Genomic DNA, 19,705 nt, shown 5'->3' on the forward strand with positions numbered 1-19,705 from the left:
ATTAGGTGATGTACTAACAGTGGGAATTAAAATAACTTCTCGAGATAATCCAGTAGCAATCTTCTCCATAATTTTGATTCAGATACTTGCCAACACTGCCCCCTACTGGTGACGAGGGCGGGCCATTTGTGAATCACCAGCTGTTTGTTTGTGGATCTGACCACAGACTGCATAACAAAGATCTCGAGAAGAACGTCTCAGAAATACGTCATTGAGGAAAGAGATGCGTGTGTGATTGGTGATCCATGCTGAATCACCACAAACAGAATTTTTATAATAAGTTTTATAAATGTCTTTTTTGTTTTTACAAATGAAAAAAATATATATATTTATTTATTTACAAGTATGTAGTATTTGTGGATAACAAAACACGTGTGCAAACCAAGGAATATTTCCAACCCTCTGTGCGTTTGAGACAACTTGCTGCTGCTGGTCCCTGAAGGGGCGGAGTGGTGGCGACACCCACGTGACACGGATACAGGAAACGGACTCCTCGTGGAGCTTCTTGCTTCTCGCTGCTGTGTCACGGGGAGTGAGTGTGTGTCTGTGTGTGTCTGAGTGAACATGGCTAAAGTCCAGGTGCTGAGAGCGCTGGTGGAGCAGCGACTGAGTTCGGCCGTCGAAGAGATCTTTGTCCTGATTGAAAGAACCGTGGCGGAGTACGAGGAGGAGCTATGTCGGTCAGAGCAGGAGAAGCAGCGACAGAGGAAACAACTGGACGCTTTGTTAAACCCTCGGGTTTTGTTACAGAGAGCAGGTCAGTTATTAACGGAGAATCAGTTTGTCTCGGTTTGATGTAACGGGGAAACGTTGGCGGCGTTGAGGACGGACCAACTGACCGTTATGAAGAGTAGACGCCGCATCGGCTGCTGGGGAGCAAGAAATGCGGCCGCCATCTTGAACAGTTGAGCAGCAGAAGTAACAGGACGCCAGAGCACTGTTCGTCCAGGCAAAATAGCGTTTTCCGACAGAATAATTGTAACAGAATGTTTTTCACCAGACACCATTACTATGAGGTGTCCAGAACAACATACTAAAAGTCCTAAGAAATCCCAGTTGGGGAAATATGTTTAATTCTCATCAATCCAAGATTGATTTACTGTATAAAAGTCTATGATGCCAATGAGGCCAGACAACAATACACCCCAATGGGGCTATTTTTTTCCTTTACTGCTATCACAATAAAAGTTTACACATTGAAAGTATCAATGAAATGTAACATTTTTTGTATTACAAGTTTCTTTGAATATGCAAATGAGCAATACACTGAATATGTCCAAAATACACCCAAAGAGGCTTTTTTCCCCCCTTTACTCCTACCACAATGAAACTTTACAAAATGTAATAAAAAGTAACATTTCTGTATTTCAAGTTTCTTGGAAAATTTATTTTAAATATGCAAATTAGCTCAATACTAATCGCAGGGGTGCAAACTTGTCACCTTTCGGCGAAATTCGCCGTTTTGGATCCCAAATTGGTCATTTGTGTGGTTCGTGTAAATCCGCAATAAAAAAAATTTGAGAGGGGGGGGGGGTCCGGCGAGGCGAGGCGAGGCGAGCCGAGCCGAGCCAATGCACCTGTCTCTTTAAGGGCGCATGCACCTTATCTGGATGACAACGAGTGGTGGCAGCACTCCTCTTCTGTCCAGCAATACACACCTGAAGCTTCACTTTTAATACAGACTAACGCGACTTTTTGAGCATGGCGAGTGAAAGAGTCGGAGCTAGAAGATGCGCCAGCAGCGTTGTAGGTCTGCTGTATGGGACCGCGTGTGTGTGATGATCGCGATCGCGGCCAATTAGCGATTAGCGCTTTTAGCTTTTATTCAGGGCTGTAAACTAACGGTCGCCACTCGCCAAATGCGACTAAAATATTCCCCTGGCGACTTAAATTTGGAGGGCTACACGCCACGGGGGCGGGTAGATGTTTGTCCCGCTTATCCCGTGTTGTTGATGTTGTGTCGCACTGAAGTCGCTCCCCCGACAACCCCGCTGTAGAAAACAGTTGTAGCCTCACGCCAGTGTCACACGCGGACACCGCGGAAGCGCTGCAAAGCGCCGCGCACCGAGCCGGAGCCTCCCTTCCACACCAGACGTGCATTTCTCCGCGCCGGTTGACAGCGCTTTTGCCCCGCAGCTGTGTGTGTGTGTGCGTGCGTGCCTATTTCTCTCGCGCTCACGGAGCTATGGACCAGAGATGAGGACTCAGTTTGCGACTCGAACTCGAGTTGCACACACAGAGACTTCAGACTTGACTTGGACTCGTGTTTTGAGACTCGTGAACAATCATTATTATTATTTTTGGCTGGTGCCAGAGTGCAGCCAAACACAAGGGAGAGGGACAGCAGCTCCTCTGACAGCTCAGTCAGCTGCGAGTGAGTGACAGGTGACTGTAAACCGGCTTTTTTTTTTTTTTTTTTTTTTAATAGCCTATAGCCACACCGTCCGTACAGGTGAGGCACAACGTTTGTTGTCTGGCCCTCCTTCACGGGGACTGCTGCATAGCTAGTCTGGCACATATAAGGCTACTGTAGGATAAGTTGTTGTTGTTGTTCTTTTGCTGCAAAATATGACTGAAGGCCCGTATGGAAGTCTGCACGGGTCGACACGCCCCCATGAGTTGACTGTGCTAATTAAAAATAATAATAACAGCAGTTCTTCTGTCAGAAACATGCAGAGAGGCAGAGCAGCCTTGATTCTTTCTTGACTCAGAATACAGTTTTTCTTTAAAGGAAAGCTTTCATTGTGTGTTTTCTTCATATTGCATTGCAATAGCCTATTTAAAGTGATCATAAACAAGTAATCAGTAGGTACTGTTTGCTAATAAAGGAGTGATAATAATACAGTAAATGCTTTGAATTTCTTAGATTTAACTGTGCAGTAGCCTATTCTTAGTAGACTGGATAGCAGAAGGGTCATTACAACCAGAAGAGAGAGGAGACTTTTATTTTTTGGAGACTTGACTTGGACTCCTGACCAAAGACTTGAGACTTGATGAAGTCTCACCCCACAAAGACTTGAGACTTGACTTGGACTTGCAAAAAAAGACTTGTGAACATCTCTGAGTAACAGAATACAGAATAGAATAGAATAAAAGGAGTGTTTCGTTTGTTAGTTTTCCCAATTTGGAATGTTTTGATTATTCAATAAGATTACAATTTATTTGGCTTTGGCTTCTTTTCTAAGCATGTATTGCTATAAAATACTGTTATCTCAATGAAAAGTGCTGAAACTGATGTATATGTAACGAAAAGAGGCAACTTATTATTTGGCCGGTAAAAAATGTCCTTGGCCGGTAGATTTTTTTCATCTACCGGTCCCCTTGGCAGGTGAGCCAAAAAGTTAGTTTACAGCCCTGCTTTTATTAGCGCTGCAGCGACCTGAGCAGCAGCAGCAGGAGGAAGAGGAGGAGGAGGAGGAGGTTGTTGACTGACTGTGGCAGGACACCTCTGCCTCTGTTTCACTTTATGTTGCTGGTAAATAATGTGGTTGTAAAAGTAGTAGGCTAAAGTTAAATTATTTTGTATGCACTAATTAAAGGGGCAGAGCTATAAGAGACATTTTAGCTTTTATATTTTATAAGATATATTTTTTGTAAGAACCACAATTAATAAATATAGGTTATATATTTCAGTGAATATCTAATTGTTCTTAGCATTTGTTAGATAACTTTATTTGCCCAATAAATTAAAACATGTTGGAACTATGAATGTCTCCTCCCTTGCAGCCAGAATCTCACCTACTTTTAACCTCAGACTGTCACAATGATGTATCAGATGTCAGACTGCCTCATTCTTTAAGTTTTAACCTGAATATACAAGACATGATTGATTTTCCCAACGAACAAAGTATACGAAACCGAACCGAAAACCATGACCACAAAACCGTGAACCGAACCGTTTGCTTGAACATCTTTTAATATTGCCGCTTAATATGTTTTATGTAGCCTATGGCATTTTTAAGCTTCATGTGTGTTATTGGACAGAAAGAGCAGCGCTGCCTCGGAGCATAGCCTACGTAGCCTACAGAAAACACATTTACATCAATAAATAAATGTTTCACAATGAACCAATCAGTCTGTATTAAATTTTATTTAGTTTGAAGGCAAGGTTTGCAAGGTTCATCTGATGGACATCAAGGGACAGATTCTCCAAGTTTTGCACAGCTTTTGCTCATGCTAAACCTGCATAGGCTGAAGACCCCCTTCACATGTTTCAAAACCAAACACAGAGAGACAGGTTGTGCAGGTTTAACAGGAGCAAAAGCTGTGCAAACCTGAGTAAATCTGGACCCTAGTCTCATGCTAAAATTGACTGTAAATTCACCTTTAAAGTTGGTTTTTAAAAAAATTTCCCCGGGGGAGCATGCCCCCGGACCCCCATAGGGGGTCGGTATCTTGTCACCTTTTTTACCCCTGATGAGTTTGCACCCCTGTAATCGACTTATGGTCAAGAAGCCATAAAGCCGCAAACAGCAAAAACAGGGGCCAAATAACTTAACACATTGATTTCCATTCAGTAAATTAACCCATGCATACACACAATGTGAAGTCACTTGCCACACTTGACCAATGCATACACACAATTTGATGTCACTTGCCACACTTACCTGGGTCACTAGTTGCCACAAAAAGACTTGACCTTAAGAATTGATTGCACAGTCTTGTCTCCAGTTGCTTTCTAAATCCATTTTTATTAGCAAACAAGCCTTAGCTAATGACTTTCCCCTCAATTTGCAGAGAACATCAGAAGAAAGTCAGAATACATTAAAGTCGTTTTAATAGGTGCGTTTACATGGACACAAATATTCGGAATAAAGGGCTGATCCGAATAAAAATGTGTCATGTAAACACGTCAATTGGAAGATTCTGATCGGATTCGGCTCGATCCGAAAGAAATTCTGTTCAGATCGAGAGGGGTGGTTTATGCCGATCGTTATTCCGAATGAGGTCTATGTAAACACTTATTCCGATCATTACATCCTTTCCCACTAGCGCGACACGGCTGTCTACACAGTTCTACTCGGTTCTTATTTATTTAGCCTATTCATTTTTGCTTTTACACACTCCAGTGTGACGTCCGACAGGAATCAAACCTGCTAAGTTTAAAAACACCCTGGCAGCAGCGCACACGGATCTACTGAGACTTGTTCTGTCACCTGAGTTAACGAGGTGGACGAGTGAGTTTGGAGCTGATGAGAGGAGAGAAAAAGGAGAGTGAGTAGTAGCCTACCGACCCGATATCGCCGTGTATCTCGCTTTCAGAGTAGTCCCGCTTCTTTCCCCACTCTCTCTCTCCGTTGTCTTCACCGTCTTCCACTGACGTAACTCCCCAAATTTCCAGAGCGCACATGGCTAATTAATATGCCGCGCTGTTTTGCATTGACCATATGGTGGTGTTTGGGTGTATAGAGGGCGGGATATGGCGTGTTCACATCCGCACTTTTCATGGGTCCGGTGAGATTTATCAATGGCAGGAACAGTAGTACACGTTGCTGAGTCTGCTTAATAACGATATAGGAGTACAGCAACAGCTCTTAAAATCTGGCACAGGTCCATTTTGAGTAGGCTTCTGAATGGGATAAATTGAGCCACTTCCGCGTTTATTGGTTTGTTGACAGTAGTACAGGAAGTACAACTCTTCTTCTGCTGCTGTTTTAGCATGTCAAAATGCTGTTATTCTGAATAAAGCTTGGTGCACGTGTACGCACGTTATGATCGGATTATTTGATTTTGCGCCCATGTAAACAGTGGATTCGGATTTTCCGATCCCTCAAATTTTTAATCTGATTAAGAAAATTTGCGCATGTAAACACAGCTAATGACTGTGTGTGATGTTATGTTAAATATGCTGTTATGTTCAACAACATATCAGCGGGACTAACAACTTAGATATTTGGCCCGTTTTTGCTGCTTGCGGCTTTATGGCGTCTTGACCATAACTCAATTAGTGTTGAACTCATTTGCATATTCAAATTTATTTTCCAAGAAACTTGTAATACAAAAAATGTTACTTCTATACTTTCATTGTGTGAAGTTTAATTGTGGTAGAGGTAAAGGAAAAAAATAAGCCTATCCGGGTGTATTTTGGGCATATATATGTGTATGGCTCATTTGCATATTCAAATTCATTTTCAAAGAAACTATAATACAAAAAATGTTACATTTCATTAATACTTTCATTTTGTAAAGTTTCATTGTGATAGCAGTAAAGGGAAAAAAATAGCCCCATTGGGGTGTATTGTTTTCTGGCCTTATTAGAATTAAACACATGTCCCCAACTAGGATTTCCTAGGTCTTTTAGTATGTTGTTCTGGACACCTCAAAGAAATTATAGTGAAACACTGTTTCTGTTACAATTAGTTCTATTTTTGGCTTCTGGCTCTGGGGATTACTTTTAACAAATAAGATTGAACATTACTATTTGCTTTGTTAAAGGAGCATTATTGTAAATACAGCAGTAATAGCATTAAATAAGCTGACATATGCAAAAGATATGTCGGAGGGAGCCATAACTAAATTTACCAAGAAAATAGCCAACAGTGTAGTGTCTGCGGGGCAAATGCAAAATTTGTCTTTGTTATGACACAAGCCGGCCTGGCGCCTGCTGCGTTTGATTGCACTCGGAACTTGGAAAGATCCGACCTCTGAATCGGAAAAATGTAGTAAATTGTAATGTAGCAGTGTTGGGCTGCTTACAGTCACTGAATCGCTCGGTAGAACACCTTCTCTCCACGTCCCTGTGTTTATATCTGATATGCTTCGCCACTGGCTCCATCTAGTGGCCGAATGACGAATTTGGATTTGCATTAATGCTCCTTTAAACCCTCGGGTTTTGTTACAGAGAGCAGGTCAGTTATTAACGAAGAATTTAACAGTTTGTCTCTGTAACGGAAAAATGTTGGTGGCGTTGAGGACGGACCAACTGACCGTTATTGACCCTTTGCATGTGACGAACGTTCCACTTGTGCGAGATACGGACGCCATGATGGAAGATAAAAAATGTGAAATCTTAAAAAAGAAAAAAAAAGGAGGGCAAAAGAGCAGTGGAGTCAATTTAATTCAATGGGGCGCGTTATAGTTTTGTGACATGCCGTGGTTGTAGGGTTTCCCCCCTTTTCCACTGAGCTGGTTCCAGTGCTGGTTCGGAGCCAGTGCCTGACTAGCAGCGGTTCTTTGCTTTTCCACCAACTGGTTATTGGCTCTTTAAACTGGTTCCAAGCACCAACTCCTTGCTGGGCTAGCTACCAGCCATTGAAGAAAACCAACTCCAGTTTCAAAACACGATTAGATGCCAAAATAGAGGTTAAGATTTGTTATTTTCTGGGAGCGTAGAGTTATAGAGTAGTTATATGGTTTCAGTTATTTCATTGAAGAACATAAAGAGAGAAAACCAGATCGATGTAAACAAATACCCGGGAACTTGTTACTTGAAAACTTAATGCAAACAGTTTAATTATCTTATTTACTGTACCACAAAATGGTACAACAAAGACATTTTAAGATACAGTAAAGGGGTTAAAAACAAAAAGCAATAAATTATAAATAGATAATTGATAATAAATTATACATCCATTCAAGCACTGATCTCCTTTTGTTGGTTGTTGGCTTAAGCTCAATAATGCATCAGTGTGGTTTATTTATCTATTTAATTTATTTTACATTTTATGAAATAAATATACAGGGTAGAACCGAACATGCATTATTAACTCATTGAGTGCCAACCACGTAATTTCTCGTTTTTCGTTCCCATGCGTTGAGTGCCAAAAACGAGATTTTTCGTTTTTTGCTTTTTTTTTTTTTTTAATTATGAAAATAGACACTTTAATACACATTATATGTAAATTTGGGGACTCTACGACGAGGAGAACTGAAATAGATGACGATCAAAGTCACATGACAGCTCATGATCTGGAAGTTTTCATCATAACTCAGCTTCTGCAAACGGAGTTCTGCATGCAGATGCAGCGCAGCTGCTCCGCTGCTGCTCCGCTCTCACCCGCGAGGCTGCAGCAGCTCGGAGCAGAAACAGGAAGCTCTCAGCCGACTGTCCCGCCCGGTCTTCATCTGGAGCAACACCGTGTCCTCCCCAAAGTCCCCCCGCGGTAAAATCTGATGGTCTCTGGGCCAAAGCAGACCGGCATCACCGACCCGTACCACAGACGGACCGCGACCACCGGTGGGACCGGTGTTCCGGAGCCGCTGTGGCCGACAGACCCTCACGTTCCGCGGCGAGAGGCTGTGACACGGCACGGTGCGTCTGTGTTATTGTTGTTTAGTGGCGCCCCCCCCCGCCCCCGATGGTGGTTTTGTGAATAGAACAACAATTGTTGTATATATTTATCTTATACGAGCCCTTTGATCCAGAAATGCGAGTGTCAGAAGAGCGAGGCACGCAGAAACAAACGGTTTGTGGTCATTTGAAGCATAAAGTTAAACCTTTCAATTGAGCTACAGTATGTGTTGGTGGCAATAATATAGAATACACTATATGCTACATAAAAAGTCAAAAATGGTCTAAATTGCCGGTACACTTGACTAAAACTTTGGAAAGGAGCGTGGCACTCAATGAGTTAAAGCAGGGCTGTAAACTAACGGTCGCCACTCGCCAAATGCGACTAAAATATTCCCCTGGCGACTTAAATTTGGAGGGCTACACGCCACGGGGGCGGGTAGATGTTTGTCCCGCTTATCCCGTGTTGTTGATGTTGTGTCGCACTGAAGTCGCTCCCCCGACAACCCCGCTGTAGAAAACAGTTGTAGCCTCACGCCAGTGTCACACGCGGACACCGCGGAAGCGCTGCAAAGCGCCGCGCACCGAGCCGGAGCCTCCCTTCCACACCAGACGTGCATTTCTCCGCGCCGGTTGACAGCGCTTTTGCCCCGCAGCTGTGTGTGTGTGTGCGTGCGTGCCTATTTCTCTCGCGCTCACGGAGCTATGGACCAGAGATGAGGACTCAGTTTGCGACTCGAACTCGAGTTGCACACACAGAGACTTCAGACTTGACTTGGACTCGTGTTTTGAGACTCGTGAACAATCATTATTATTATTTTTGGCTGGTGCCAGAGTGCAGCCAAACACAAGGGAGAGGGACAGCAGCTCCTCTGACAGCTCAGTCAGCTGCGAGTGAGTGACAGGTGACTGTAAACCGGCTTTTTTTTTTTTTTTTTTTTTTAATAGCCTATAGCCACACCGTCCGTACAGGTGAGGCACAACGTTTGTTGTCTGGCCCTCCTTCACGGGGACTGCTGCATAGCTAGTCTGGCACATATAAGGCTACTGTAGGATAAGTTGTTGTTGTTGTTCTTTTGCTGCAAAATATGACTGAAGGCCCGTATGGAAGTCTGCACGGGTCGACACGCCCCCATGAGTTGACTGTGCTAATTAAAAATAATAATAACAGCAGTTCTTCTGTCAGAAACATGCAGAGAGGCAGAGCAGCCTTGATTCTTTCTTGACTCAGAATACAGTTTTTCTTTAAAGGAAAGCTTTCATTGTGTGTTTTCTTCATATTGCATTGCAATAGCCTATTTAAAGTGATCATAAACAAGTAATCAGTAGGTACTGTTTGCTAATAAAGGAGTGATAATAATACAGTAAATGCTTTGAATTTCTTAGATTTAACTGTGCAGTAGCCTATTCTTAGTAGACTGGATAGCAGAAGGGTCATTACAACCAGAAGAGAGAGGAGACTTTTATTTTTTGGAGACTTGAGACTTGACTTGGACTCCTGACCAAAGACTTGAGACTTGATGAAGTCTCACCCCACAAAGACTTGAGACTTGACTTGGACTTGCAAAAAAAGACTTGTGAACATCTCTGAGTAACAGAATACAGAATAGAATAGAATAAAAGGAGTGTTTCGTTTGTTAGTTTTCCCAATTTGGAATGTTTTGATTATTCAATAAGATTACAATTTATTTGGCTTTGGCTTCTTTTCTAAGCATGTATTGCTATAAAATACTGTTATCTCAATGAAAAGTGCTGAAACTGATGTATATGTAACGAAAAGAGGCAACTTATTATTTGGCCGGTAAAAAATGTCCTTGGCCGGTAGATTTTTTTCATCTACCGGTCCCCTTGGCAGGTGAGCCAAAAAGTTAGTTTACAGCCCTGAGTTAAAGGCCATAATTTTCAAGTCGGACTGAGAACACTGCAGTGATGTTTGTGCTCTCAAAGCGTATTAGAAAAGCAGTCCCTTGCTTCTCAAGTGATGTGAGTTGTTTTAAGTTGTATATAATGTTTGTATTTCAGAGTGTGTGAGGGCACAGGAAGTTCCCACAGAGCAGCAGGAGTGGAGCTCCAGTCAGGACCAGAGGGACTCTGAGCCTCCTCGTGTAAAAGAAGAGCTGTTGAACGCTTGGACCACTCATAGAGGAGAGCAGCTTCAAGGAGCAGAGGAGTTCAAAGCCATTCCTTTACCTGTGAAAAGTGAACATGAAGATAATGAAGACAAACCTCCGCTCTCACAGCTTCAACAGGGTCAGACTGAGGAGGACGGAGGAGCAGAGCCTCCAGCCAGCAGCTCCCCTAAACACATGGAAACAGACACTGATGGAAGACCTGAACCAGACAGAAACACATGTTCAGACAGACATTTACAACCAGATACTAATGACAAGACCTCCGAATCATCTGAGACTGAAGACAGTGGAGATGAGGAGAGAGAGAAAAAAGAACCTCAGTCTGGGTTGAACTCTGAAAATAATGGCTGTGATACTAACAGGAAACTACTTAGCTGCTCTGAGTGTGGTAGAAAATGTGTAACGAAGTCAAAGCTGATAGAACACATGAGAATTCACACAGGAGAGAAACCATTTAGCTGCTCTGAGTGTGGTAAAACATTTGGCAGAAAGTCACATCTGACAGGACACATGACAACTCACACAGGAGAGAAACCATTTAGCTGCTCTGAGTGTGATAAAACATTTGGCATCAAGACAGACCTGACGAGGCACATGAGAATTCACACAGGAGAGAAACCATTTAGCTGCTCTGAGTGTGGTAAAACATTTGCCCAGAAGTCACATCTGACAATACACATGACAACTCACACAGGAGAAAAACCATTTAGCTGCTCTGAGTGTGATATGACATTTGGCACGAAGCCACATCTGACAGTACACATGAGAACTCACACAGGAGAGAAACCATTTAGCTGCTCTGAGTGTGATAAAACATTTGCCCAGAAGTCACATCTGACAATACACATGATAGCTCACACAGGAAAGAAACCATTTAGCTGCTCTGAGTGTGATAAAATATTTGCCCAGAAGTCACATCTGACAATACACATGAGAACTCACACAGGAGAGAAACCATTTAGCTGCTCTGAGTGTGGTAAAACATTTGGCACAAAGTCACATCTGACACAACACATGAGAAAACATGCCAAAGACAACACGTTCAGCTGCCAAGTGTCAATGCCAGTTTCAGATGGAAAGGACGTTTTGAGGCACACATGAGAGCCCATGGATGCAAGGACCCGTTCAGAAATGTTCGTAGACGACCAATAGGCAAACAGCATCAGAGGCGTCGTCTTGACAGCGACAGTAAACCAGTCTGAAGAATTCAATGCTCTGCTGTTGTCTGGACATGGGTTAAAGTTCACTGTGGTAATACTAGTACTAACACAAATCTGTGAATTGGTTCGAGAAAACATTGTAGACCTTTTTGGGTGTGGTGTTCGTAAGTTTGGTCATTTTGTTAAATTGTTGCTAGGAAGTAAATATATATTGTTGAAATGATTTGAGTCTTGCCACAGATTTAATTAGTCTTAAGTTTTGTCCTCTTGCAGTTGAAAAGTCAGTTTCATTCCTTATTATCTCATTAAAGATACTACCACAGAGATATTTCGAGATCTTGCGAGAGTTTGCTGCTGAGTGAAACTGGTCACAAACTAGTTACTTCCTGATCAGTAATTCTAAAATAAAATGTAATTTTAATGTATCAAACTGTTTGCTGGATCTATGGCTTGTTAATATTGTCCCAACAGTTATTCTGTTGACTATGTGCAGAGAGAATCTGTGATAATTTGTGATCGTGGTAAATAGCTACAGCTACTTGCCAACACTGCCCCCTACTGGTGACAAGGGCGGGCCATTTGTGAATCACCAGCTGTCTGTTTGTGGATTTTTTTTTTTTGTCAATGAGCTTCATTGAAAACAGCTGTACATACAAACGGATGTACAACGAACAGGGTTGTACATACAATTATACAATAGAACATCAGACAGGTGCTCCAATATCTATCAGTAATCATAAACTAGAAAAAGCATTTCCAAGAATGGAAATGGTGTGACTGCTGAAAGCAGCTGAACGCTGTTGCAGAATTAGCAAATAGTGCAAGCAGTGATCACCATACAAATGTTTGACCGAGGTCGGAATCGAACCCACAACCTCATGGTCAGTAGACTTCCACTCTGCCTCTAGGCCACAGTGCACACACAGTTGCAGAGACTGTTGTCTGTTGATGAGCTGCACTCTGTCTCACTCTGAAGTTAACGAGCTGCACCTGGCTTCTGCTTAAAAAAAAGTAAGGAAAGTGCAGAAATTAACCACAACAAGTAAGTAGAGGACACTTTTGTGAAAATAGTGCAAGCAGTGATGACCATACAAATGGTTGACCAAGGTAGGAATTGAACCCACAATCTCATGGTCAGAAGACTTTGACTTTGCCTCTAGGCCACAGTGTACACACTGTTGCAAAGACTGTTGTCTGTTGATGAGCTGCACTCTGTCTCACTCTGAAGTTAACGAGCTGCACCTGTTGGAAACACACTGTGTCAACACCAAGAAAGCTTGAGAGTCAAGCTTGAATGACTTAGAATGAAAATGTCTGTGAATTTCAGGCTGAGAGCAGCAGTTTCAACATGAAGCGAGTTATCAGAAGTCAACAGAGGACGACTGGGAAAATAATTCACTATAATTGTTATTGAGGCAAGATTTGAACCAGTAACCTTCAGGTCTCCAGCTCAGCAAGCTAACCACTAGGCTACAGGCAGAGACAGTATGTGAGGGGCAAAGAAAACCTTTAATAAGAGGATCACTGGCTCCTGCTTAAAAAAAAAGGTAAGGAAAGTGCAGAAATTAGCCACACCAAGAAAGAAGAGGACTTTTTTGTGACCTGTGACTATTTTTTGGTGAATTAAAATGATTTAAAAAGCACTTAACAGCAAGTTACAAACTGTGGCACTAGCAATTAATGCGTCTCTTAACGACCACCTGTAACCAATTGAGGGTGATGGAGGGGAGCAGAATTCATAATAAGAGTGCTCAACCTGGATTTGAACCAGTGACCTTGGGGTTGGCAAGCAGCCACCCTAACCACTACACTAGAGTAGAGTTGGGGAGAAGAGAGGTTGAGACTTTGATGAATGTGAGATTTTTCAATGATGCTTAAAATAAAAAGAAATTAGTATAAATTAGCCACACCAAGTAAGAAGAGGACTTTTTTGTGACCTGTGACTATTTTTTGGTGAATTAAAATGAATTAAAAAGCACTTAACAGCAAGTTACAAAGTTGAGCTCCTTCTCCTGCTGCTGTGAAAAAAATGCATTGGGCTGAATGAGAGCAGAGAGCTCCCTGGCTGCATTTAAAAAATATTTTAAATTATTATCTAAGTCTCTTTGCATTTTTGACCAGAATTTTAGCCAGAAGACAAGTGTGGCTACAAAACTGGAGAAAATAATTTGTCTAGAGTTTAATTTGTGGCCGTGCTGACAGTTTAGCCAGAAAAACTCTAGAATGTTTTTTTTGCCTCTCTCCACTCTAGCACCACTCTAGCTCTGCTCGTTAGACGCAACACACACACATTATAAAGCTGAAAAAAATCAGAAAAAGTTAAATATTTGAAAAAGTATAAATAGTTAAAAAGAGAAAAGTAATGCCGATAAAGTTCAAAAAAAGCTGCACGGTTTGATATATGAATTGTTGAAATAGCACAAAGTATGAAGGACTAGAAGAAGACCGTAAAAAGGCGGAAGAAAATGGCCAAACAGAAGAACAATAGTGTGACTGCTTCCAGCAGTCACACTAATAATAAACTAGAAAAGGCATTTCCAAGAATGGAAATGGTGTGACTGCTGACAGCAGCTGAACGCTGTTGCAGAATTAGCAAATAGTGCAAGCAGTGATCACCATACAAATGTTTGACCAAGGTCGGAATCGAACCCACAACCTCATGGTCAGTAGACTTCCACTCTGCCTCTAGGCCACAGTGCACACACAGTTGCAGAGACTGTTGTCTGTTGATGAGCTGCACTCTGTCTCACTCTGACATCAAGAAAGCTTGAGAGTCAAGCTTGAATGACTTAGAATGAAATTTTCTGTGAATTTCAGGCTGAGAGCAGCAGTTTCAACATGAAGCAAGTTATCAGAAGTCAACAGAGGACGACTGGGAAAATAATTCACTATAATTGTTATTGAGGCAAGATTTGAACCAGTAACCTTCAGGACTCCAGCTCAGCAAGCTAACCACTAGGCTACAGGCAGAGACAGTATGTGAGTGGCAAAGAAAACCTTTAATAAGAGGATCACTGGCTCCTGCTTAAAAAAAATGGTAAGGAAAGTGCAGAAATTAACCACAAAAAGTAAGACTTAGAATGAAAATTTCTGTGAATTTCAGGCTGAGAGCAGCAGTTTCAACATGAAGCAAGTTATCAGAAGTCAACAGAGGACGACTGGGAAAATAATTCACTATAATTGTTGATGAGGCAAGATTTGGACCAGTAATCGAACCCACAACCCCATGATCACTAAACCTTTACTCTGCCACTTCACCACAGAGAGCACAGACATAAGCATGTTGCCATTGTAATGTGATGATGTGCAGAGAGCTCCCTGGCTGCATTTAAAAACTATTTTAAATTATTATCTAAGTCTCTTTGCATTTTTGACCAGAATTTTAGCCAGAAGACAAGTGTGGCTACAAAACTGGAGAAAATAATTTGTCTAGAGTTTAATTTGCAGAAAAAGTTAAATATTTTAAAAAGTATAAATAGTTAAAAAGAGAAAAGTAATGCAGATAAAGTTCAAAAAAAGCTGCACGTTTTGATATATGAATTGTTGAAATAGCACAACACCTAACACACTAACCATATGGCCACAGAGAACCTGAGTTACAATGAGCTTTATACTATGAGGAATCAAAGACTGTCCAATGACAGCTGAATAATTGGAATCAAAAGTCAAGCAATGATGTGAAATGACTGAGGCAAGAATCGAACCCATGACCATATGATCACTAAACCTTTACTCTGCCACTCGGCTACAGAGAGCACACTGCTTTCAAGACTGTTGTCATTCATTGTAATGTGATGATGTGCTGCAAACTGGTATGAGTAATCAAGGAGATAACAAACACCTGTAACCAATTGAAGGCGGGGGAGGAGAGCAGAATTCAACATAACATAACAAGAGTTCTTCCCTTGGATTCGAACCAGTGACCTTAGGGTTGGCAAGCAGCCACCCTAACCCCTACACTACAGTGGAGTTGTGAAGAAGAGAGGTTGAGACTTTGATGAATGTGAGATTTTTCAATGATGCTTAAAATAAAGAGAAATTAGTATAGATTAGCCACACCAAGTAAGAAGAGGACTTTTTTGTGACCTGTGACTATTTTTTGGTGAATTAAAATGAATTAAAAAGCACTTAACAGCAAGTTACAAAGTTGAGCTCCTTCTCCTGCTGCTCCAAAAAAAATGCATTGGGCTGAATGAGAGCAGAGAGCTCCCTGGCTGCATTTAAAAAATATTTTAAATTATTATCTAAGTCTCTTTGCATTTTTGACCAGAATTTTAGCCAGAAGACAAGTGTGGCTACAAAACTGGAGAAAATAATTTGTCTAGAGTTTAATTTGTGGCCGTGCTGACAGTTTAGCCAGAAAAACTCTAGAATGTTTTTTTGCCTCTATCCACTCTGACACCACTCTAGCTCTGCTCGTTAGACGCAATACACACCCATTATAAAGCTGAAAAAAATCAGAAAAAGTTAAATATTTGAAAAAGTATAAATAGTTAAAAAGAGAAAAGTAATGCCGATAAAGTTCAAAAAAAGCTGCACGTTTTGATATATGAATTGTTGAAATAGCACAAAGTATGAAGGACTAGAAGAAGACCGTAAAAAGGCGGAAGAAAATGGCCAAACAGAAGAACAGTCACACTAACTAGAAAAAGCATTTCCAAGAATGGAAATGGTGTGACTGCTGAAAGCAGCTGAACGCTGTTGCAGAATTAGCAAATAGTGCAAGCAGTGATCACCATACAAATGTTTGACTGAGGTCGGAATCGAACCCACAACCTCATGGTCAATAGACTTCCACTCTGTCTCTAGGCCACAGTGCACACACAAAACAAACCAAGATTGAAAGAGGTAAAGAGAATAGGTGGGGGCGCATATGCTATTATCAAGTTTGATCATGTGACCAGACCAAGTGGTTTTGGTTAAAGTTCAAAGTGGCTGACACATAACAAGACTGCTCAGGTGGGATTTGAACCTGTGACCTTGAGGTTAGATGGCAGGAACCTTATCCACTAGGCCATTCCAACACTTACGATGAAGTAGAGGTTGAGACTTTGATGAATGTGAGATTTTTCAATAATGCTTAAAGTCCCACTCCTGTGACCCTTTTCGGCCATTTTAAAACCAGCTCATTAGCCATGCACATTAGCAATTCACCTCTGGGGGGTGGGCGGAGACTGCGGTGTTTTGCACCCGCTGCGCTGTTTTGCACCCGCCCAAACAGAAGAACAATCACACTAACTAGAAAAAACATTTCCAAGAATGGAAATGGTGTGAATGCTGAAAGCAGCTGAACGCTGTTGCAGAATTAGCAAATAGTGCAAGCAGTGACTGATCACCATACAAATGTTTGACCGAGGTAGGAATTGAACCCATAACCTCATGGTCAGTAGACTTTCACTGTGCCTCTAGGCCACAGTGTACACATAGTTGCAAAGACTGTTGTCTGTTAATGAGCTGCACTCTGTCTCACTCTGAAGTTAACAAGCCCAAAGCTGTAGTTCCAGTGCAAATCAATCTTAGTGCAGTGGTATAAACAAGAAACATGTTAACACAAACCAAGATTGAAAGAGGTAAAGAGAATAGGTGGGGGCGCATATGCTATTATCAAGTTTGATCATGTGACCAGACCAAGTGGTTTTGGTTAAAGTTCAAAGTGGCTGACACATAACAAGACTGCTCAGGTGGGATTTGAACCTGTGACCTTGAGGTTAGATGGCAGGAACCTTATCCACTAGGCCATTCCAACACTTCCAATGAACTGGAGGTTGAGACTTTGATGAATGTGAGATTTTTCAATGATGCTTAAAATAGCATCATAAATGAGCAATTAGAAGTTTGTCTACAAATCAGAATTTGAATGAAGTCTCTAGCAGAAAGTACGACATAAATGAGGCAGGAATCGAACCCATGACCTCATGATCAATAAACCTTTACTCTGCCACTTTGCCACAGAGAGCACAGACATAAGCATGTTGCCATTGTAATGTGATGATGTGCTGCAAACGGTGGCAGAAGCAATTAATGCGTCTCTTAACGACCACCTGTAACCAATTGAGGGTGATGGAGGGGAGCAGAATTCAACATAACGTAACAAGTGTGCTCAACCTGGATGTGAACCAGTGACCTTGGGGTTGGCAAGCAGCCACCCTAACCACTACACTAGAGTAGAGTTGTGGATAGGAGAGGTAAGAAGGGTAAGAAGAGGACTTTTTTGTGACCTGTGACTATTATTAGCAGAATTAGCAGAATAAATTGACAAAGACATGCGGAATGGCATACAAGAAACATGCCCATGGAAGGAATTGAACCCACAATTTCATGAGTGGTAACCTAACACACTAACCATATGGCCACAGAGAACCTGAGTTACAATGAACTTTATACTATGAGGAATCAAAGACTGTCCAATGACAGCTGAATAATTGGAATCAAAAGTCAAGCAATGATGTGAAATGACTGGGGCAGGAATCGAACCCATAACCATATGATCACTAAGCCTTCACTCTGCCACTCGGCTACAGAGAGCACACGCTTTCAAGACTGTTGTCATTCATTGTAATGTGATGATGTGCTGCAAACTGGTATGAGTAATCAAGGAGATAACAAACACCTGTAACCAATTGAAGGCGGTGGAGGAGAGCAGAATTCAACATAACATAACAAGGGTTCTTCCCTTGGATTCGAACCAGTGACCTTAAGGTTGGCAAGCAGCCACCCTACCCCCTACACTAGAGTGGAGTTGTGGGGAGAGAGGTTGAGACTTTGATGAATGTGAGATTTTTCAATGATGCTTAAAATAAAAAGAAATGAGTATAAATTAGCCACACCAAGTAAGAAGAGGACTTTTTTGTGACCTGTGACTATTTTTTGGTGAATTAAAATGAATTAAAAAGCACTTAACAGCAAGTTACAAAGTTGAGCTCCTTCTCCTGCTGCTGTGAAAAAAATGCATTGGGTTGAATGAGAGCAGAGAGCTCCCTGGCTGCATTTAAAAAATATTTTAAACTAGAAAAAGCATTTCCAAGAATGGAAATGGTGTGACTGCTGAAAGCAGCTGAACGCTGTTGCAGAATTAGCAAATAGTGCAAGCAGTGACCACCATACAAATGTTTGACCAAGGTCGGAATCGAACCCACAATCTCATGGTCAGTAGACTTCCACTCTGCCTCTAGGCCACAGTGCACACACAGTTGCAGAGACTGTTGTCTGTTAATGATCTGCACTGTCAACATCAAGAAAGCTTGAGAGTCAAGCTTGAATGACTTAGAATGAAAATTTCTGTGAATTTCAGGCTGAGAGCAGCAGTTTCAACATGAAGCAAGTTATCAGAAGTCAACAGAGGACGACTGGGAAAATAATTCACTATAATTGTTGTTGAGGCAAGATTTGAACCAGCAACCTTCAGGTCTTCAGGCCAGCAAGCTAACCACTAAGCTACAGACAGAGACAGTATATGAGAGGCAAAGAAAACCTTTTATAAGAGGATCACTGGCTTCTGCTTAAAAAAAAAAGTAAGGAAAGTGCAGAAATTAACCACAACAAGTAAGTAGAGGACACTTTTGTAAAAATAGTGCAAGCAGTGATGACCATACAAATGGTTGACCAAGGTAGGAATTGAACCCACAATCTCATGGTCAGAAGACTTTGACTTTGCCCCCCGGTTGCTGACAGCTGGACATTGTATAATTACAGATTCAGCGCATTTAGTGTAAAACTCTACACTGGGATTCGATCACAGACTGGAGCATAGTCCTTGCTCACAGTGATAGCTGCTCTACCAGGTGAGCTATACCTATTATACCTTGACAGCTACACTGAGCTGCCAAGCCTTTCACCTCTGAGCCAGATGAAGAACGGGGCGGCAGCTTGTAGCACTAGTGCCCTCCCCTGGAGCTGTGACATGTCAGCTCCAGTCTCCCTGAAACTGCCAGTTTGAGTCTGCCATTGGTTCACAGCAGTTTGAAGGCAGAAAAACTCAGAAATGCAATTTTGCACTTCCTTTTCTGCTGATATGTGCTCTAACACAAGAAAAATGCCACAGGAACATGTGAAAAGCTCAAAAAACACGATTTTCACGGGAGTGGGTCTTTATAAAAGCATCATAAATGAGCCATTAGAAGTTTGTCTACAAATCAGAATTTGAATGAAGTCTCTAGCAGAAAGTACTACATGAATGAGGCAGG

The 19,705-nt window shown here is 41.8% G+C and overlaps 1 protein-coding gene across 1 annotated transcript; it reads left to right on the forward strand.

The window, feature by feature from the left end:
- The first annotated feature begins 522 nt into the window (after window positions 1-522).
- Window positions 523-11,925, forward strand: LOC146978302 (uncharacterized). Its single transcript, XM_085790494.1, has 2 exons — window positions 523-757; window positions 10,253-11,925. Exons 1-2 carry the CDS (start codon window positions 565-567, stop codon window positions 11,461-11,463), a joined length of 1,404 nt encoding a protein of 467 aa, XP_085646620.1. The 5' UTR covers window positions 523-564; the 3' UTR covers window positions 11,464-11,925.
- The last annotated feature ends 7,780 nt before the right edge of the window (window positions 11,926-19,705 follow it).

The sequence above is a fragment of the Trachurus japonicus genome, chromosome 11 (genome assembly GCF_045865225.1).
Source record: "Trachurus japonicus isolate A0001 chromosome 11, Traja_1.0".
NCBI classification, from domain to species: Eukaryota; Metazoa; Chordata; class Actinopteri; order Carangiformes; family Carangidae; genus Trachurus; species Trachurus japonicus.

Coding starts and splice junctions, on each gene's coding strand:
- LOC146978302 (XM_085790494.1), top strand. CDS start 565: ATGGCTAAAGTCCAGGTGCTGAGAGCGCTGGTGGAGCAGCGACTGAGT. Junction 758..10,252: donor GGTTTTGTTACAGAGAGCAG/GTCAGTTATTAA, acceptor TTTGTATTTCAG/AGTGTGTGAGGGCACAGGAA.